The sequence below is a fragment of the Liolophura sinensis genome, chromosome 7 (assembly GCF_032854445.1).
Source record: "Liolophura sinensis isolate JHLJ2023 chromosome 7, CUHK_Ljap_v2, whole genome shotgun sequence".
In the NCBI taxonomy this organism is placed as follows: Eukaryota; Metazoa; Mollusca; class Polyplacophora; order Chitonida; family Chitonidae; genus Liolophura; species Liolophura sinensis.
This window is the reverse complement of record NC_088301.1, coordinates 55213333-55233867: the sequence shown is the minus strand read 5'-3', so window position 1 is coordinate 55233867 and position 20535 is coordinate 55213333. Positions and strand designations below refer to the sequence as shown.

At 36.7% G+C, this 20535-nt stretch overlaps 1 protein-coding gene across 7 annotated transcripts; it reads left to right on the top strand.

Moving 5' to 3' along the window:
• The first annotated feature begins 1691 nt into the window (after positions 1-1691).
• LOC135471250 (5-aminolevulinate synthase, non-specific, mitochondrial-like) lies at positions 1692-18865 on the top strand. Of its 7 annotated transcripts, none has more exons than XM_064750393.1 (12): positions 1720-1799; positions 8303-8465; positions 12904-13054; positions 13333-13443; positions 14140-14292; positions 14499-14724; positions 15039-15223; positions 15720-15899; positions 16278-16442; positions 17150-17289; positions 17627-17755; positions 18342-18865. In XM_064750393.1, exons 3-12 carry the CDS (start codon positions 12913-12915, stop codon positions 18681-18683), a joined length of 1773 nt encoding a protein of 590 aa, XP_064606463.1. In that variant the 5' UTR covers positions 1720-1799; positions 8303-8465; positions 12904-12912; the 3' UTR covers positions 18684-18865. The 7 variants fall into 7 exon arrangements, with proteins under 7 accessions (XP_064606465.1, XP_064606463.1, XP_064606467.1 ...); XM_064750394.1 differs by lacking the exon at positions 1720-1799 and adding an exon at positions 6534-7871; XM_064750395.1 differs by lacking the exon at positions 8303-8465 and having other exon boundaries at positions 1692-1799.
• Positions 18866-20535: the final 1670 nt, after the last annotated feature.

Genomic DNA, 20535 nt, shown 5'->3' with positions numbered 1-20535 from the left:
GGTGGAATGCTTTATGCTGAGATATCTCATAACATCCCAAATCTGTTAATGTTACATCTCAGCCACAAGAATCTACGATGAAAACCTATGTTGTGGAGCGGGTCCTATGAAAAAATACCCCTGATGTAGGCCTATATATAAGCACGCTTATCTGGAGCACATCCCACTTAAAGAAATTGACACGTGTTTTGATGGGGGTCTTCTTAATCCCTTAATTTATTGCACTCATCATTGCTTTGTTTCTATGAATGTTTAACGCCATACTCAAGGTGGTTGACGGCTGGAATACGAATGTCTGTTCCGAAGCATAGGTTCAACAATATTTCACTCATGATTTTGATTTAAAACACTAGAATTTAATGTGTACGACGGCAGCCAAGATTATGGTGAGGGGAAACCAGGCAGTACCTGGGGGAAACCCACGATCATTCGCAGGTTGCCATTGAAGTAGGGTGTTCCTGGGTTCAAAGTACTTAGAATAAAAACCAGTCTAGATAACACAGTTGGTAGAGCGTCCGTTTCGGGAGCGGTAGATCCAGGATCAGTCTTGGCTCGAGTCACACCTAAGATTTTAAAAGAGGAAGTTGTAACTTCCTCGCTTAGTGTTCAGCATGAAGGGGATAGTGCAACGACTGGTTGACCCATATCAGTATAATGGCACGGGCGGGGCGACTTACTTGCCTTCGGTCGTCTTATATATATATATATATATATATATATATATATATATATATATATATATATATATATATGCCATTTACCAAGAAGTTTGAAATTCCATCTCAAAGACGTTAAACGATGTATTTAGATTATATAGGTTATTTCCTTTATTATGTATTAAACTTCCAGAAAATGGTTCAACAAACCGAAGAATGGAATCTATTCTCTGTTAACAGCGTGTTATATTATTTCCAGCTTGTATATAAATCAGGTACACAATCTGTATATCTACACACATATATGAATATATATTTAGAGTTATCGTTTATATCAATAAATGGAAAGAAAAAAAAATAAAATAAAATAAAGTAAGCGTCAACAGAAAAACCTTCACCTATGTTTAGGTTTATCGGTTTTACTGAATGCGTTGGGTTTGTATGGACCAAGCATGTTGACATTATAGCCCTATAGGCTATATGTATGATCGCCCATAACACCATACCGACTTTTCTCTACCATAAACCCTGGGACACATATAACCTGTTATAGGTTACAGGTCTACATACATAATTTGACACTCAAACAAACACGTATACCGGTGCGGTAGCACTGAAAGATGAGGAGCGGCCTAGCTGGGTTTGTCGGCCGGAGGGGGGTGGGTGCTATTAGTCCTCCCGTGCTCTGGCCCTCCAATGATTAATCTGACCAGTTATAACATTATGAGTGAGAGTTACGAGTTGGATAATAAAGAATCTTCTATGAAGCATGATTTCTGTTTTCCGACCAAATTTAGTATTTTGCGTTGTTGTTTTTTGCTTTATTTACTTATTTATTTTTGGGCTTTTTTTCTTTTCCCATTTGCTGATTTGTTTTTCCTGTTCTTGTATTTATTTTGTTTTCTACCTTCAACTTAATTTTGATTAACCGGGTAGGCCAAAGTGCAGGATGGATAGCAAAGACATGCGCGTTGATCATGATTGGCCAATGTTTACATTCGCGATAGACCAGGGGGCGCTGCTGCGCCAGACCTACTAGAGTATATTTCAACAGACCTACATATAACACTCTTCACTCTTAGCCACAAACGTCAAATCCGGAACGTCCGTTTTGTCAACGTCTTCGCAAATCTTTTTGCTTAGGTGAGTAAGTTTCTTCAGTGTATCATTTTTGTGTTCTTTATGTGTCGTGGTAATCAGTCAGTTTGCTAGAACCACGTTTTAAAACTATTTCACGACATTTGTCGTACTCTTTCGCTCAAGTACCGGTGTCATCATTTTATCATTTCTATTTTCACCCCCACCCTTTACCCACCAACCAGTTTTCGAAAAGGGGAGGGGTACATAGGGATTAGTTTTTCCATGGATGTGTGAGTCAGGTGTGCTCAGCCATGATTTTGTCAAATCTTGGACACAGTACATGTACTAGTGTTGTATAATTTTGGTCTATCAGATTGATGTCCTGTCCATCCATCCATACGTCCGTTTGTTCATTGGTCAGTAGCCCAAGATTGCTCTGACGTTGGGTTTGTCAAAAATTTGTTCATTGCAGACAAGAATGACCTCAAACCAACGTCAGAGCATGCTCCATTTAAAAACTGGGAGCAGTTGGCATGGTAGTTTGCCACAGAATTTGATACAAAAAATTGCCCATCAACAGCATTAATTTTGCTGCTACACTGTATGCTTGTTCTTACCTTTCGTCTGTCACTTTGTCGTACGCATAACATAGATACATATACATTATTTCCTAGTCTGCATTGGCCAGAAATTCCTTGGAGCTTGATGCTCAAAGCCACCCGCTGTGCTGACAGCGTCGACATATTTGGCATAGGCAGGTATGGTAACTGCATCAGGTATTTAAACAGATTACGACATTAAGCCAAACAAAATTTTGCCAAACTAATGTGAGAGCATTATCAGATTACCGGTAGTTGGTCATGTTTCCATAATTAGCTCATGTCTTCAAGTTCAGAAATAATTCCAGTAAAATCATGAAACTTTATCATAGGTTACATTGAGTATCATATAAAATGATTTTGGTTGGTGCATTTTTTCTGCTAAATTTTGATCTAATTTATATGGATGTCTATCCGCCTCACTTGCATTCGTTCCTCATATTTTCCATATAACTTGATCAGGGTTTGGGAGTTATAACAATCAAAGAAGTCTTGATCGGGGCAATTCTTACATGGATAATATTTTAACAAGCCAATATTCAATATTCAATATTCAAAGTGTTATTAAGTACTAGCCAGTATATCCTAGAACCATTTTTCAGACTGCTTGGTATAGGTCAGCAAATAGTATATGCAGGTAGTCTGTTAGCATTAGCCTCAGGTGGATACTTCAACTCCTCTCGTTATACTGGGCTGGCGGAGTATCGTAACCACAGGGGCAACCAATGGTAAACCATACATCGATTCAGACCATGCCCTTGTTGCCTGAATCGGTGTATGGTTTACCATTGGTTGCCCTAGTGGCCAGGTAACATGAGTGTACATGGGTGGTATTAATTTTCAAATAGGTAGACTATTGGATACAGATCGATTTCCTTAATCTCCAGCATGAGAATATGTGCAACATGTTTGTCCAGAAAGTGTTAAACTTAATAAACAGTAATACTGAGGTTTACTTAACTTTGTAAATGACATCTACTAATCTGATATGGCTGAGAACATATTTTGAAAGGTGTCAGGTGCTGTTGCCTCACAGCTCCCCTCAGAATGTTTGTACCTGTGCTGGTATTTGGAAATGAACTGTAGGCCTACTCATAGTGTAGGTATATAGTAGATGCTCAGTGTGGCCTACAGACATGCATGTAGGTTTAACGAATATTAGCAAATGTGTGCTCTATGCACATGTCTTGATATTAAAAGCTGATATTATATTACATGTATATAGACATCTATTTTGTGCATTTTTAACAAATCGTGCTTCCTGCTAAGAGACCAGAGCATTTATACAAGCCCAGTGCCACAGATAGCTTAGGTAATGCATCCAGTTCGGTAGGTAAGGTCATACATGTGTTTGAGAAGTACCTGTAGGCTTTAATGTAGGCCAAGGTGCAATACATAACTTTCTTCACAGTTTTTCTGATATCAAGCTTATACAAACAGTGGGTCTCCCTGGCTGAGGAGGTTAGCATTTTCTTAGGAACACAATCAATTAAATAAATAAATATATATATATGTATAGGTATCTGTCTGAAGCAGTATATTTTGCTGGCATACTGTACGTCTATATAGAATGTAAATAACTGATGCATGTAAACATGTCAGGAACAATGGCAACAGAGTGATGGATATTTTTAAGTAGAAGATTTCAGTTTTGATGATATCAGCCAGAAATAAATGTATTATGGTTTATCAGCAGAAATGATTTACATGTAGCCTACAGATATATATATGTTCACCACATATACCCTTACATGTGTGAATGTAAGCAGCTTGAATACATACATAGAAACGGTAAACTAATTGATAAACTCTTGATTTTTTTTGTTGTTAGTCTGATAGATAATTTGGTATTGATATTTATGCCACAGGGTAAATCATGATCATGTACGTTCTCAATGCATGTTCTGGTTCAGTCACATGTATGTGTGTCATGTATGATATTTTAAAAAATTTATTTCCAATTTTAATTTTAGTGAGTACAACTAAGGTTCATATATATTCATATATAGTTACTCAGTACTTATGAATTGTATTTTTAGGGTAGAAATGCCCTGTGTGTTATGCATACGATGTGTTTCCCCGGGCTGTGCCTGGTTGTGTTTCACCATAATGCCCGCCGCTGTCATATATGTGGTGTATTCTAGAGTACGGCGTAAAACACCATTTGAATAAATGTATATTGTGTAATAATTCTTGTCTACCTGATAAAGATCATTTCTTAAAAACCGTGACGTGTACATTCATTTCTATGTGTATGTTTCACATAAAGCATGTTTCTTTCCTGTGTAATATTAGCACTGAGCCGATCTACAGGAGCCCTGCATAAACCAGTGTATGTTGATACATATACTTGATTTGAATTAAAGTAAGGATTACAGTTCAAAAGAAGGTGCAGGTGTGAACAGTGGTAGTCAAGACATATGACACGGACATTTATATGTAGTTCCATGAATGGATATTAATGTAATATGTTATACATCCGATTTGAAGAAGTGTTAATTTGTTGGGGTTTTTCAGTTCATAAGTTTAATTTGGTACAATGTACATGTAGGCATGCTTCATACAAAACATATTCAATTCAAGACCCAAACTTGACATGTGTACATGACACAAGTACACTGTCAGTTTGAAGTGACATAATAAAACCAGTCAAACTAAATCTGTGACCTGACTAGCCTTCACAATAACCATGCCTTCTCATCTACTTGATGACGTACATGACATGTTTAGCCAACCCTGATCTTCAGGATGTCCTGATTGGGTGAGTTTGGCATTATATGTGTAACAGGATGTGCACCATGTGACAGTATAGGTAAGCTCAAGCCTGTTACAGTCTTTGTCATTTCCTCTTGAATGCAGTTTTGCAAAAGTTTTTTGAATCTGTTCATCTGTATAAAACCTAAGCACAGCACCATCTTATAACTCCGGTGTACTCCCATTTCCAATAAAATGTATATTAACAATGCTGCACATATGAAAAGTGGAAGCATATGGTGGAACAGGTGTATGTGTCGTACATGTACATTTATAGTTTGTTTTTCCTGTATGCATAAACTACCATTAATAAGTGTCATTATTTGAAAAGAAGTGTTGAATGTGAAACAGAAAACAGGGATTGGCATATAGAATTTCTGAGAATTTGACTTTATCTGAAGTGCAGTAAGATACCAATATATATATGGGGTGAGTAGAGCCTTCTTCTAACTTCTGTGACTAACTGATTGTAAAAAGATATACTCTAAGCCACTGGGTTTCTGAGGGTGACATGGTAAGTATTCATATTTATATTTGCCAAATACAGTAGTTCATGGGTACTTTTGCTAATTAGAGGATGTGTAAGACGTGGGATTAAGATAGACTTAAGGCTGACCACGTTTTCAGGGCACTTCTGTTTTATTTCTTGTTTAATTAAATAAATGATATGAGAAACCTGACAAAGCTGGCGTGGTTGTGGTGAGAGACACAAGAAATTTTTTTTATTAAACTCTCATCACAATTTTTTTAAAAATCTCATTTTACAAAAAATTGTGTTTTCGCTTATTTAGGAATATAAAGAAAGATTTGTCAATTTACATGAAGTTGAAATGGTGTGTAACATTTACATTTGTATTGGAGATTAGCCCCATTCAGTAGCAAAGTCCGTACCATTTTTAATTACTAAAAATAATTTCAAATCTTGCACTTTATGTGATGCACAAACATGTTTTCACAGAAAAGAAACATGAAAAAAGAGCCAAATTTGTGTTTGTGTTGGTAACTTTGTACCCCTCAGTGAAATACAGTATTTGAGGGATAATTATTAACATAATGGGCTAGTCTAGTTCAATCTTGTCAATATTCTTTCACTGTGATGTTGTATGGCAAATTTGATGCACAGCTTATCCAAGTAATCAAGAGGGAGATTAATTCACCACATTATATGTATATTTATTTACCTTAAAGACTAGTATTTGTAAAAGTGAGGGATCAAATCCTCTCCTCAATCTTTGGTTTATATATGAAATGTAAAATGTCTGCATCACATTTAATCACAACACCAACAAACAAACGGCAAGGGGATTTTTGTTTTTAAGTTTTTAAATGAAGATGTGGTTGTGTGTACATTTCCTGAATGTCATATAGGTGAAAAATTCTTGAGCAGGGCCATAAACCAGTCAATTAAATAAATGAATAAATATTATTAAAAAGCTGTGAGATGTCCTGTTGCTGAAAACTATCCTGCCACCAGACAATAATATGTGTCACTGGTTTTAATGTGCATTTCCATTTAGCACTTTTTATGTACCAGACTGAAGTGCTTCTTCTTCTGTACATGTCTTGTCTTGATATATTTTCAATACATGAGCTGTAGCAAAGCCATTTTAAACTGTACATATGTTTGCACAGTGTGCATTTATTATTAATTCCATAAATGTAAGTACATGTATATGTACTTCTCATGGAGTTCTGTATGAATGCTGGTGATAAAATCATTCTTGATCAAGAACAGCCTTCACCACATTTGTTGAATCTGTTTTCAGCTACATATAGCACAAGGTCTAACTGTTTCAATCCTCACTTGGAAGGGCCACAAGAGTACTGTCCTTGTGATGTAGCACAAATAAATTCGGACAACAGAAGCAAAATTTGGGAAGCATATTACACATCATCAGGATGTATTTATATGCTCTTATTTTCTGAACATTACCCTGCTTGAACATTTTCATGTAACCTCAGTATTGATATTTGCGTTCAGTTTTCTTGGTAATAGGTAAATTTATTTGGAATGTAATTTGTGAAGCTTACTTTTCTTCATTAAAAAAAAAAATGCAGTAGATCTGTGGATTCCATTATCTAATCAGAACTACCTGAAGATATAAGTTTAAAACTGTACTGAATGTGGGAAAGCAAAGAAGCATATATTTTACAGATGAGCTAGTTATGCTTGTCGATTTGGTATATACCAAGGTGATGACTGTGATTGTCCATGCACCTGTATAGTCCACATGTTAATACATTGTTTTCACTCTTGCTTAACTACATGTGATTACATTAGTACTTAGTGATTAGTAATGTAACTACATTAGCTAGTAGGGTATAAATCACAGTACATATCGTATAAATCATTTTGTTTTTCTGGCTGGCACACAGAGGTACATGTACTACCACATAGTTGAACATTTCAGTATTCGGTCCAGGCCTTCTTGGTACTGTGATGGTGTAGTTGTCAGCTAGAGTGTGGAAACTGTGGAGAAAGGATTATCCAGTAGTAGCCGAAGTAAAAGATCTCAGTTTCAGGCCTATAATGTAAGCAGCAATGGGCACCAGCTGTAGTATCAATGCGTTGAAGTAATGGCAGTGCTAGGAAGGCCACCCTTTACGTGACAGAATTTCGCTGGCTCAGCTTACCTTCTGGTGTGCACGTACTCCCAGAGAATAACACAGGCGATGGACTGAAATACATGTTACTTCACTCTGTAAGCACCTACATTTGTAGGAGAAGTTACTTACATGTAAATATGCAATGCATGTGCTGCATGTAAGTAATGAAAACATGGTGAGTATTAAAGTCTTGAAATTAATACATAGCATTTGGCATTTTTAGATCTCTGTTCTCAGAGGTTGAATCTTAACTAGCTAGACTGGTAGCAATATTGTAAATGCTGACCTTGTTTACTATTAGCTCAATATAAGATTAAAACACCATTGTGACTGGCGTAAAATGGAAATTACATGTGCTTTTATAAAAACTTCTGTTTTAGGGATATTTTTTGTGTTATTGCCTACTAATTGCCCTATGCATTGTGGTTTGTTGTGATAACTTGCCACATATGAGCTAACCTACAGTGTAGTTATATAAAAAAAATCTTGCTCTGAAGGCTGATTTAGATGGATGCATCCACTGTACTTATTTTTAATGTGCCATGTCACAGGTGTGATAAAGGTAAAACTGAAATCTCTAAGTAGTATTTCCTGTTGGAATTTCAGCATGTAACAGCCAGATTTATTGGCCTCCTATCTCTACACCATCTGTAACAGTGTCTTAGGAGGATTTATACCTGCAGGGAAGCGGAGTAATTATTCTAGCAGATCAGCCCTGAAATATGCGTGTTTGCTTGCTCTATCTAACAGATGAGGTAAAATTACCCATGTAAGTATGAAGGCACATGAGAGTGCTGTCATCCATCTTTTGGGCTCTGATGAGAACCTGTTAAAGGTTGTAAGGGGCTTATGCTGTATGTGCTGTTCTTAAATGTTACAAGAAAAGTTTCCATTTTTCTTGCTATAGCCATTTTCTTTCTATTGGGCTTAAAGCTTATTGGATGACAGGAGGTCGATTATTGAAAGGATGTCTTGTTTTTTATGGGATGGCCTGTTTTGTAAGGGTTTTGTAAGACCTACATGTCAATACAGGTCAGAAAATATGTCTATAGAACATGGTCTTCTGTAGGTCAGAAAGCATACATAAAACATGGTCATCAGTAGGCCTGCAAGCATGTCTACAGAACGTGATCTTCAATAGGTCAGAAAGCATGTGTATAGGACATGATGTTCAATAGCTCAGAAAACATGTCCGTAGAACATTATTTCTAATAGTTCAGAAAGCATGTTTAAAGAACATGGTCTTCAATGGGCCATAAAGCATGTTTATAGAACATGGATTTCAGCAGGCCTGAAAGCATGTCAGTAGAACATAATCTTCAATAGATGTGAGAGTATGTTTATAGAACATGGTCTTCAGTAGACCAGGAAGCGTGTCTATAGGTCAGAAAGCATGTGTATAGAACGTGATCTTCAATAGGCCATAAAGCATGTTTATGGAAGATGGACTTCAGCAGGCCTGAAAGCATGTCAATAGGCCTGAGAGTATGTCTATAGAACATGGTCTTCAGTAGACCAGGAAGCGTGTCTATAGAACGTGATCTTCAATAGGTCAGAAAGCAGGTCTACAGAACATGATCTTCAGTAAGCCTGAAAGCATGTCTGTAGCATATGGTCTTTTCAGTAGACCTGAAAGCATGTTTATGGAACATGATCTTCAACAGTTCATAAAGTATGTATATAGAACATGGTCCTCAACAGGTCATAAAGCATGTTTATAGATCATGGTCTTCTGTAGGCCTGAAAGCATGTTTATAGAACATAATCTTCTTTAGGTCACAAAGCATATTTATGGAACATTGTCTTCAATAGGATTGAAAGCATGTCTATAGAACATTGTCTTCGACAGGCCTGAAACATATTTGTTGGAGATAACCTTCAGTAGTATTATGTATGTCAGTAGAAATGTAAAGAGATGTATTGAGCATAATTCGGATTGATATATAGTTGCTCTGAGTGTACATGTATTTGAACAATCGTTTTCTATCTTGTATGTATTGATGTATGATATAGAAGGGTGTTTTTTGCCACATATCAAGTGGAATATCTGGGTAAAGCAAATCTGTCTAAAGTGATAAAAAGTTCGTTTCCAATTTTTTTTCAACACAAAATGACAATTTATGCATGTTGAAAAATGATTTTATGCATGCATGTATATGGAGCTAAAACTATATATATTTTCTGGGTGCACTGTGTCATTACAAATTGTGCAGCCAAGTAAATCCAAAGTTCATGCGATAAGGTTCAACCTGTGTAGTAACATTAGGTGGAAGTATGAAGGCCAGAGGATGTCAGGTTAGATTTATGGGTACATACGTACACACAGGTCTTGGATTTATTAGAACCATTATTTTTTTCTAGTCCCTGTTTTCTCTTTACATGTTGACCTCTGTAGTGACGTCAAACAGAAAACCAGGGGTCTGTGTTCATGACCTCCCTTGTTAAAGTCTTGCCTTAATTAATTCCTTTTCTGGTAAGACGACAGTTTTTATGGATCTATAGATTCCCTAGATTTTTTGGAGAAAAAGGTCAGATGCCATGTGAAAGGGACATGGCAGAGGAGGCTCAATCAGGCCCAGAAAGTGTCCATCAAGTTACTTTGACCTAAAAATGATCAGGGCATTCAGTTGAAGTGCCTCAGGGTGATGTGTCTTGAGGTTTAGTTTGTCAGAAAAGTGATTGTTGTGTTCCAGGCTGATTGTCAGATGAGAGTGTAAAAGGGGAAGGGGGTGGGGAATTAGGCAGGACACTTTATGCATTTATGTCCATCATTCAGTGGCTTAGATGGTCTCTTGGCAGGACATTCTCCAAAAACAGCTTGTTTTCTGCTCACTGGTTGTTGAGAGGGCTTGGTGAGTAGGAGCTCCTGAACATATACATGTAGCAGAATAAGTCTGCCGTAATAGCTAATTGGCGATCATTTTTCATGATTGTTATTATAATGTGTTTAGACAAGTGGTCTTTCACAATGCAGAATTGGTTATTTATTTATTTGATTGGTGCTTAATGCTGTACACAAGAATTTTTCACTTGTTCAATAGCAGTCAGATTTATGGGTGGAGGAACAAAGCAAAATTAGTGCCATCTGCCTAAATACATCTATGTGGGCGTACGTGTGCATGTATGTCTATGTTAAATTTTACTGTGTATGTCTTATCTTCAGTCTTGTTTGGTGGAATGGTTTTTATGTTACATCTGCACACAAGTAAATTTGTGATCTGACACGGCCTACAAGAAGTCAGACATGTTTACAAGCCATCTCATATCTCCTATTGTCTTGGCTGAAGAATTTTGACACAGTCAAATTGAACATCTCAATGTGGTGTGAAGATGTATGCGGACTTTCATCTATGGCTTTCATAGTTTGCTCACATATTCTGTTGTTTAAATGTAATACTTTCGTGTTCAATAAATCGACCTGTGGACTAATTTTTTTCAGCTTAAGTACAAGTAGAATAACATGTCTTGTTATTTTTTACCAGTATTGTTATCGTTGCTCATATGTGTATGTTTATATTTGCCTAAGTGCAGTATATAGGCTACATTTAGTTTTGTCTAGGGTAAAGTAGAGCTATTGAGGAAGATCTGGTGGAAGATGCTCATTAATCTCCCCATTAGACTTAAAGTTATGAATGGATATGAAGTACATGAAGCCTGTTTACATGATCCCTGTGTGTATATGTAATCGAGAAAATCCTGAAATGAATACAAAGCAATCACTGGGCTATTTTGGCTTCGATGTACTCCTCAAAATTTTCTCCATTATTGGGTACTGTACATGTATCTTCTAGAGATACTATGTACATGTGTTGTGAAGAATTATTCAGTTGTAACCAACACAAAAAAACTTTACTTGTAAGTTTACTTTTGGGCATTTCACATTTTGGCTCAAAACCATCTGTGTGCAGTAGCTCGTGACCTCTCAAACTCTTCAAACGTTAATGTAAAAGTACCGTCTTCACGAACTTGTTTTGAACATTCTAAAAAAAGATGGTTCAAGGACAGTTTAATTGTTTAGGTTTAGAAAGGATACAGAAGAGTGATTCCTGTACAAACGTTGTCTTGTATTAAACACTGTACAGTGTATGTGTGGGCCTATAGTTAACCTTTTTAACTTGCTGAGATACAATTTTGGCAGTTGTGAAGGGAACTGACTGTCCATGGATTAGCAATTTGGAAAAAAAAAATTGATTTGCATTATAAGGTGTAGGCCTACATGTACCCTGCGTGTACAGATTACAGTAGGATATACCTTGATATAGGATGAAGTCAATACATGTATGTAGTGACAATCCTTTATTACAAGGGTGGGCCAGATGTTTTGTACTGGATATTGTTTTAACAAAAAATAAAACAAAGAACATTTTGTAATGAGGTCAAGAATTATTCTTGATTGATTATTATCATCATGATGATGATTATGTCACTTTCTGATTGTAAAAGTCATCAGGTTTACATCAAACAATTTTTCCTGTACATGTACAAATGTTTTTTGTTTATTCATGCATGCACTCAAATTAAAACCAACTGAACAATGAAGAGTTGATTATTTTTTTTTTTTTTTTTTTTCATTTTTTGGAACCCTTCCTATCGTTGGTGCAAAAATGTCAGTGTAAACAGGAATATAACAGCCATGGGAAAATGCAGATGTTTCCGAATATTCTGTATAAAATTCAGATATCCAGGTTAAATTTAGCACATGTAATCCACTGAGGGAGACTAAAAAAGTGGGAAGAACATTCTTGCTGGAACCTGATATACACATCACCGAGCTGAATTCCATTGTATATGTAGGTAAACTTTGTTGTACATGTGCATCATCTTGTGCATTGTAAACACTATGTAGTTACTGTAGTATTGACTAAGTATTCAAATTTATTTATGTTCACTGAACTACATATATGTCTGTACATGGTGTGTAGGCATTATTGTACTGCCTATGATGAGAGGAAAGTATGTGAAATTGGTGGTCAGAATTTTATATACTGCTCATTTTATGCACGTATCCTGGGGTCTATGCATCGTATATTAGTGTATTAGTATAGTAAAGCTATAGTTTTGATCATCTGTCTTCATGCACTAATATACCTGTACACAGGTTGAATCATGTATATCATCAGTCATGCATACTTGTACATGTACTCTCTGGATGTTAAATAGATACCAGCACCTGATGCTCAGTAAAGTAAAAATTTTTTGCATTGTAGGTTATCACAATGATAGTGCTGAAGTGCCCATTTCTTACTCGTATCCCCCTGACAAGGATCCACCAGAATGCTCGCAAGGTGCTTGGATATGCAGAGAACTGCCCAGTCATGGCTCATGTGGTAAAGTACACCACAGCAGCTACAACTGCAGGTACATGTAGGCATATTCTATAAATGTCTAAAGATGTATGTTATGTATTTTGATATTTTTCACTTAATACATTGCTTGAATCGTATATCTGGGCAGAGCATATTGTACAATTATAGGTACCCTCTTTAAATAAAGGTTTCATTCATTCGTGAATTTCATACATACATGTATGTTTATGTATATATAAGTATGGTTAATTATTGAAACGAACTACATGTTATGATGCAGGTTTGTATGTTGAAATACTCCGAAATTGTAATGTTTAAATTGATTGACAGGTTTGGACAACTCGGAGATCAAGAAGTGTCCGTTCCTTCATGATGAGATCAAGGTGGATACTGAGGAGACCAAACCTGCCATGGATGTTGTGTCGGTGGCCAGTGATACTGGTAATTTGGATATTTGGAGAGTTTCCAGAAATAAACGTGTTGCTGTGAAAAAGTGCAGATGTTTTGATATGTACATGTAGAGCTACAAGTAGTGAACACTCCCAAAATTTTCATATAACTAAATGTATCTGGTGATTCACATTCCCACACTTATTTGCAGAGAGAAAGCTTCATAGTTTTTGTACGGCCCTGTGGTTAAGCAGAGCATATTACTTTAAAGCGATTTTGTCTGTCCGTCCGTATTCATGCCCGGGCTTTATCTCCATCTACATCTTGTTTTCCATGGAAAGTTTTAATTTTTTGGTGGATGTTCTCGTACATAAAGGTAGGGATTCATGTTTGTTTATTTCTGCAGTTGTCATGGTTACCATTTTGACAGTTTCCTATATATGCTATATAAATAGATATGATTTTGTGTCCGGGCTGATTTTGTGTCCTTTTTTGGTGGACACATTTGTCCATTTGTGCAGTTGTTATGGTAACCACATACCTATCATCAACACCTATGAAGATTCCCCTCAGGGGTTATACTCAGCACAATACTACTGGTATCATCATTCTTTTATACATTTCAAACATTTGTTTGGGCATATGCTGTGTTCACCTAAACGCTTGTTTTACTTGTGGAGAAACACATATGTATAAAAGTTATAGTTCCACCTGTTTGTCTGAACATTGTTTTTCTGTACTTATCAGACCTTGGGTTAGCCCCTGGTAAAGTGGAGACCTCCAAACTGAGGACTGCTGCAGCTGCTTCAATCCTTGGCTCCAGGACCAACCCCCTTCACCAGAAGTTTAACCTGGATGAAGTTGAGAAAGGGCATAACTTGACCCTGGAAGTGGACCATGGTAGGGCAATTTAGTCTGCTGATCCGTGCACTTGTTCAAGGTTATCTAACTTCAATTAGAGACACTCATTAGGGAGAATTCTTCTAATAAGATAACCCATTGTACAGCTCAAGATTAACTGAAATTTCTTAAAAAACAACAGTATGGAGAAAATGAAGGTTCCTTAACAAAGTATTTAAAAATTATGCTGGAATAATTTTTTTCAGGCCCTGATCAAGTTAAGCCAGTGTTCGATTATGAGCAGTTTTTCCAGGACCAGATTGATAAGAAGAAAAAAGATCACTCTTATCGCATTTTCAAAAAGGTTTTGCGCAAGGCGTCTCAGTTTCCATTTGCTGAGGAGTACACAGGGAACAAGCGGGACATCTCGGTGTGGTGTAGCAATGACTACCTGGGAATGAGCTGGCATCCTCAGGTCATTAGAGCTGTGGAGTAAGTTACAAGTTTCACACCAATCTCCTAATTGTTAAAGAGATAGAACTCAAAAAGTAAAAATTAAGGAAATGAATTAACTGTTAACTGGTAAAACTTTACAGTTTAGTTCATGGCCTCATATTCAATTTTCATTTCACCAGAAGCTGTCAAAAATTCCTTGAAGAAGCTGTAAATCCATATGAGGTGGGCAAAAAGACTACCACTCTGACAGAAGAGTGTCCAGGAGGCTTAAATTATATCCACTTCATTGAGAGTATAAGCTATTAAGTACTTGAGTTTTAGATATATCAATGTCTTGTTTTCCCTAACAGAAAAGGTCTTCATCGCCATGGTGCTGGGGCAGGTGGGACTCGAAACATTTCCGGGAATTCTCCACTCCACGAGGCCCTGGAGAGTGAGCTGGCTCAGCTACATGAAAAGGAGGCTGCCCTACTGTTCACCTCATGTTATGTAGCCAACGACTCAACTCTGTTTACCCTGGCACAAGCTTTACCCGGTGAGTACAGCATATCTTACACCCTCAAGGCCTGACTTGTAAATGCAGTTTCTGTACTTAGCATTGCCAAACATTCAGCACCACAGTATAGTATAACAAGAGTTATGTCCCTTGGTTGTGGATCACAGCGTAAAGCGTGTACGTGTACTAACATCACTGAGTTGTGAGGCCATGGACCATTATCCCTCTTAATCACCTACCACACAGTGGCTTCTGAATTTCCAGTTCCTGAACTGAAAAGACATGGAGAAAAAATACAACAGTGAAGAAAAATGTTAGACATCAAGGTTGTGATGAGAAAGAAAATCATGATTTAAAATGTTTAAATTGCTTTATTCTGATGATTACTTTTGACTTTTTGAGACATTAACATTAATTCATTTGTGCTTTGCAGATAATAAATTCTCTTCTAATACTACAAGATTTTGTGTTTTAAAATTCAAGTTATTGTGTATTGTATGTATCAGTTGGACTTAGGTAGGCTATTTCTCTTCAGGTTGTCATATCTTCTCTGATGCCGGAAACCATGCCTCTATGATACAGGGTATACGGAATAGCAGAGTTCCTAAGCACATCTTTAAACATAACGACCCGGACCATCTGGACTATCTGCTCAAACAAGTAGACAAATCAGTCCCAAAAATTGTTGCATTTGAGACAGTTCATTCCATGGATGGTAAGATGACTTTGTTGTGTTTTTTAAATTGCAACCAAGATGATTTCTGCTAAATGACTTGGAAATGTTTAAGTTACAGATTTCAGATTCATTCTGATTCCTGTTTTGTTTTGTGCAAGAGATACTCTGTTCAAGGAAATTTTTAGTGTATTGAACTAGTTAACATAAGTATAATCTGATAAAATTGACATTTTGGTGCAAAATCAGATCAAATTTATGAAACTCATTTAGTTTTTGAGGGAATTTAAAATGAATTAAAATGTCTCAGCATGAATAGCTGAGAACATTGTTATACATGCATGTATCTTTAAAATTAAACACAAGACTAAAGAACTGGTTCTTTTGTAATAAGTGTGAATTTCTTGGTTTTTCTATCAGGATCAATTTGCCCTCTGGAGGAGTTTTGTGATATTTCCCATAAATATGGTGCCCTTACCTTTGTGGATGAGGTGCATGCCGTTGGTCTGTATGGTCGCCATGGAGCTGGAGTGGGCGAGAGAGATGGGGTCATGGACAAGATGGATATTATATCAGGAACTCTTGGTAAGAATAGGGTCAGACCTAACAAAGCAAGGGGAAAAATAATTTTGGGGGAAAATGTGAAAACAATTTTTTTTTTCTTTTAATGTCTTCGCAATGTATCTAGTAAAGTAGTACCAGTAATTTGTAGATTTACTGTGCATTGGAGGAGTATGTCTTAACCCAAGCAAAAGGAATGTTTAAGTAAATATTAGGAGTGGTAACTTAAAAAGTACAGCATGTATTGAGCTGATGTTTTGCGTTCATGTAGAGCGCAGTAACACACGGTAGATATTCCATTGTTGATGAGCTGTGTGCATATTAATTACCACAAATTAATGTAAATCTTCATAAGAATCAGTGTCAAGGAAAATTGTAGAGGTAGTATCTCAAAAAGTACTACATGTATTGAGCTGAAGTTTTGAATAAGTGTAAATCACAATAACAGGAAAAAGCACAATAACATAAAGAGGATCTTCCATTATTGATACCTTGCATGTTTGTTAATTATTGTAAATTACAAAATCCTTGACCTTCATGTTTTTTTTTTGTGTTGCAAATGTGTCGGTGCTTTATGTATTGAATTAAAATAAGAAAATGCTGTCTTGAAAAAGGATGAAAGATTAAAAAATCAAGTAAGTGACTGTATGCTGACTGGGTTATTTTGAGGAACTAATTATTAAATATTATCATTTTGGGTGTTTCATGACACAAATGATATTTCGATGCAGGAAAGGCTTTTGGAAATGTTGGAGGATACATTGCGAGCACGGAAAGAACAGTTGATGCTGTTCGGAGCTATGCCTCTGGATTCATTTTTACAACGTCTCTTCCTCCAACTGTTCTGTGTGGTGCCTTGGCGTCTATAAAGGTGAGCTGTTGAAAAGACACAGTTGTTATTGTACCTGTCTTTCAAAGCATGCAGAAATTTTGGAATATGGAATTTTTTTTTCATAACACCCACTAGCTCCTCATTTTGCTCCTCAAATCTAAAACGGTTAATGAATTAAAAAATTTTAAAAAATTAACATTCTGGGCTCTAAAACAGTTACATTAAAATGTCAGGGCATTATGAAAACTGTTATGTAGCGAAAAAAAAGTTTTACAAAATATTAGACAGAGGATATACATACATTTCCCACATGTTGTATTAAAAGGTAATTAAATATTTACATTTCTTTGGCTGTCATTGTTTTGTGTACATGTAGGTTGTTAAAAGCGAAGAAGGCCAGGAGCTGAGAGAGAGGCTACATAACAATGTGAAGTACCTGAGGCGCCGCTTGATGGAAGTTGGGCTTCCTGCCCGCCATTCACCCAGCCACATCATTCCTATTCATGTATGTCTCTCGTTTTTCTCCTCTTGAAACTGAATGCAGTGAAAAAAATGTGAAGACATACTTAAGAGTGTAATATAACTGGTTGAATGGAATCATGCAGCATTTCTGTCTGCATCAGTTATTTTTCAGTGTGAATTCAGTACTGTCCTTTGCCCTATCTGTCCTGTCCTAGTGTCATATCTCACTTCCTAAACCAAATCAGTTGATGTCTTCACAACATTTCAGCAAAGTATCGACATAAGGGTGAAGACATGATTTCAGTGTACATGTATATTGAATTCTCATGCAAAGAAATACAACAGGTTTTATAGCTTGGGAATATCCATTGTTTCAGTAGTATAAATTTTCCTTCTGTTTGGCCCTGTAGTTTCATCTGTAAATTGTCCTTGTTGTAATTGTAAATCATGTGTTGTATTTTTTATCTTAATACATTAATATATTATCATCAGAACAACTTATAAAAGATACTGTGAGTGGCCAACATACATGGTTAACTACAGCAGAAGCGTTGCCAGTTTAGTTCTGTGGATGAGCTTCTCGTCAGTAGTGAATTGAGCAATCAAAATTTTACAATTTCCTTTGCTAGGTTGGAGATCCAGCAATGTCCACCAAGATCAGCAATGAGCTGATGACGAGACACAACATGTATGTCCAGGCAATCAACTATCCGACAGTTGCCCGAGGGGAAGAGCGCCTTCGGGTGGCGCCAACTCCACACCACACTGAAGATATGATGGACTACTTTGTCAACTGCCTGCTGGACGTCTGGGAGGCCAACAGCCTCGCTCTCTCCCCAAAAGCGTGCCCCAAAACGTGTGAGGTTTGCCACAAGTCTCTGGAGCAGGATGCCCTCCATGCCCACGAGCCCATCTGTGAACGGTCTAACTGCACCTATGCCTCTCTACAGTCCTTCTTAAGCATGGCTTGAACAACCCCACACCTTGTCAACTCCACTCCACATATATACAAGCTTATTATAACTTCATGTCTTATGAAAGAGACACAAGGCAACTTGTTGAATCTCAAACTTGGCATGATTAGGCACCCTTAAGGTACTTTGACCATGCCTTCATACTAACATCTGTCAGCAGAGCTAAGCAAACAAACTTCTGCTCACAGACATTGGGCAGAGCACTCAGAATGTTACACAAGGACATGATTACCTGTGTTTTCTCAACCTTAAATCATTGTAATGACATTATTACTGCAAAGTTATTTTGTCATGGCAAAGCAGCTTCGATCAAGTGAATCAGAAGTAATTTTCAAAGTATGCAGAACTGGTTGAGTAAAGATTCTGTTGGCAAAAGTTTGTTTGCATTGCTATACTCATGTCCTATGGTCATTTTATTTTCTCTCACATGATCTTGCCTTGTGTCCATCTTCCTAAAAAATCACAAGTAGGAGACAGTCGCTGTTCTAGTCCAACATTTTACAGTTGTTTCTACCTTGACAAATCAGTTGTGAATCCCCATCAAAATAAACGTGAGAGTCTTGACGAGATTTGAGAACTAAAAGGTGGGACAGGCTTTACCAGAATCTCAAGGAAGAGAAGCATTGTGGTTTTATTCTTTAAAACCTTGCATTTTGAAGACACATGATCATGGTTAACTTATGTAAAATTACATGTCTTTTCTTGACACTATACACTACATGCATGTTTTTAACTGTGGATCTTTATGTCACATTTTCTGTTCACAGATGCATTTGTAGTGTACATGTATTGAAGGTTCGATGACAAGATATATTAAGTGTCGAAGATTTAGAGATTAAAATCTGCATGTTCTATACTTATCAAAGATAAACATATTTCATACAATGTTCAAACAAGCATATGGCAGGGTAGTTCATGAATTTTATATTAAGTTACATCACTAAAACTTATCACAACCTTGTCAGAAGCTGTAAAATTTGAATTGGCATCCAGTATTTCTTAAGTGAATATAATTGGAGTGATGTCTTAGACGACTTGTAGAGCATCCCAGAAGAGTGGAGTGTAAACGTCAAGATCTGTGGGAGATTCCTTATCAATTAGAACATACATGTATGTAGCCATATAGTAATGAATAAAGCCTAAGTGGTGATGGATACTAATGCTTTAAACAAGTGGAGAAAGGAGAGGCACTTACATGACATAAAACCAGTGTTACAATTTTTATATTTTATACAATTCTATAAAGCTATACATTTGTTATCAAAATTGTCATATCTTATAGCTGTACTAGTTATATGGGTATAATAAAATGACCAAGTGACATGTATGTTTAAATGGCTTGTTTTGTATTGACCACAAATTTAGTAAGACTATCAGCCAAATGCATAGTTTCTAAAAACTTTATTTTATTGCCTAAGAATTTATCACTTGTATGAGGATGGTGAGGATTATGGGATATCCACGAGTGCTGAACGGGAACCATTATTTTAAATTAAAAAAGATTAAATTATTCATGTAGTGGCTCATCAGTGCCTTATCTTCAATTCAGCGGCAGGAGCGGTAGATCCAGGGTCAATCCTGGGTCGAGTCACACCCAAGACCTTAAAAGAGGAAGACGTAACTTCCTCGCTTGACGTTCAGAATGAAGGCGATAGTGTAACGACTGATTGACCCGTATCAGCATAATGGCTCGGGAGGGGCGGCTTACTTGCCTTCAGTAAGGTGTTTCAGTGAAGCAGCACTAGATAAAAGAGCGATGGAAATCCGTCCTACAACATGGAGGCACATTATATGCACTCTAACGATACTTTTGTCATCATATGACTGAAAAATTGTGAAGTATGACATT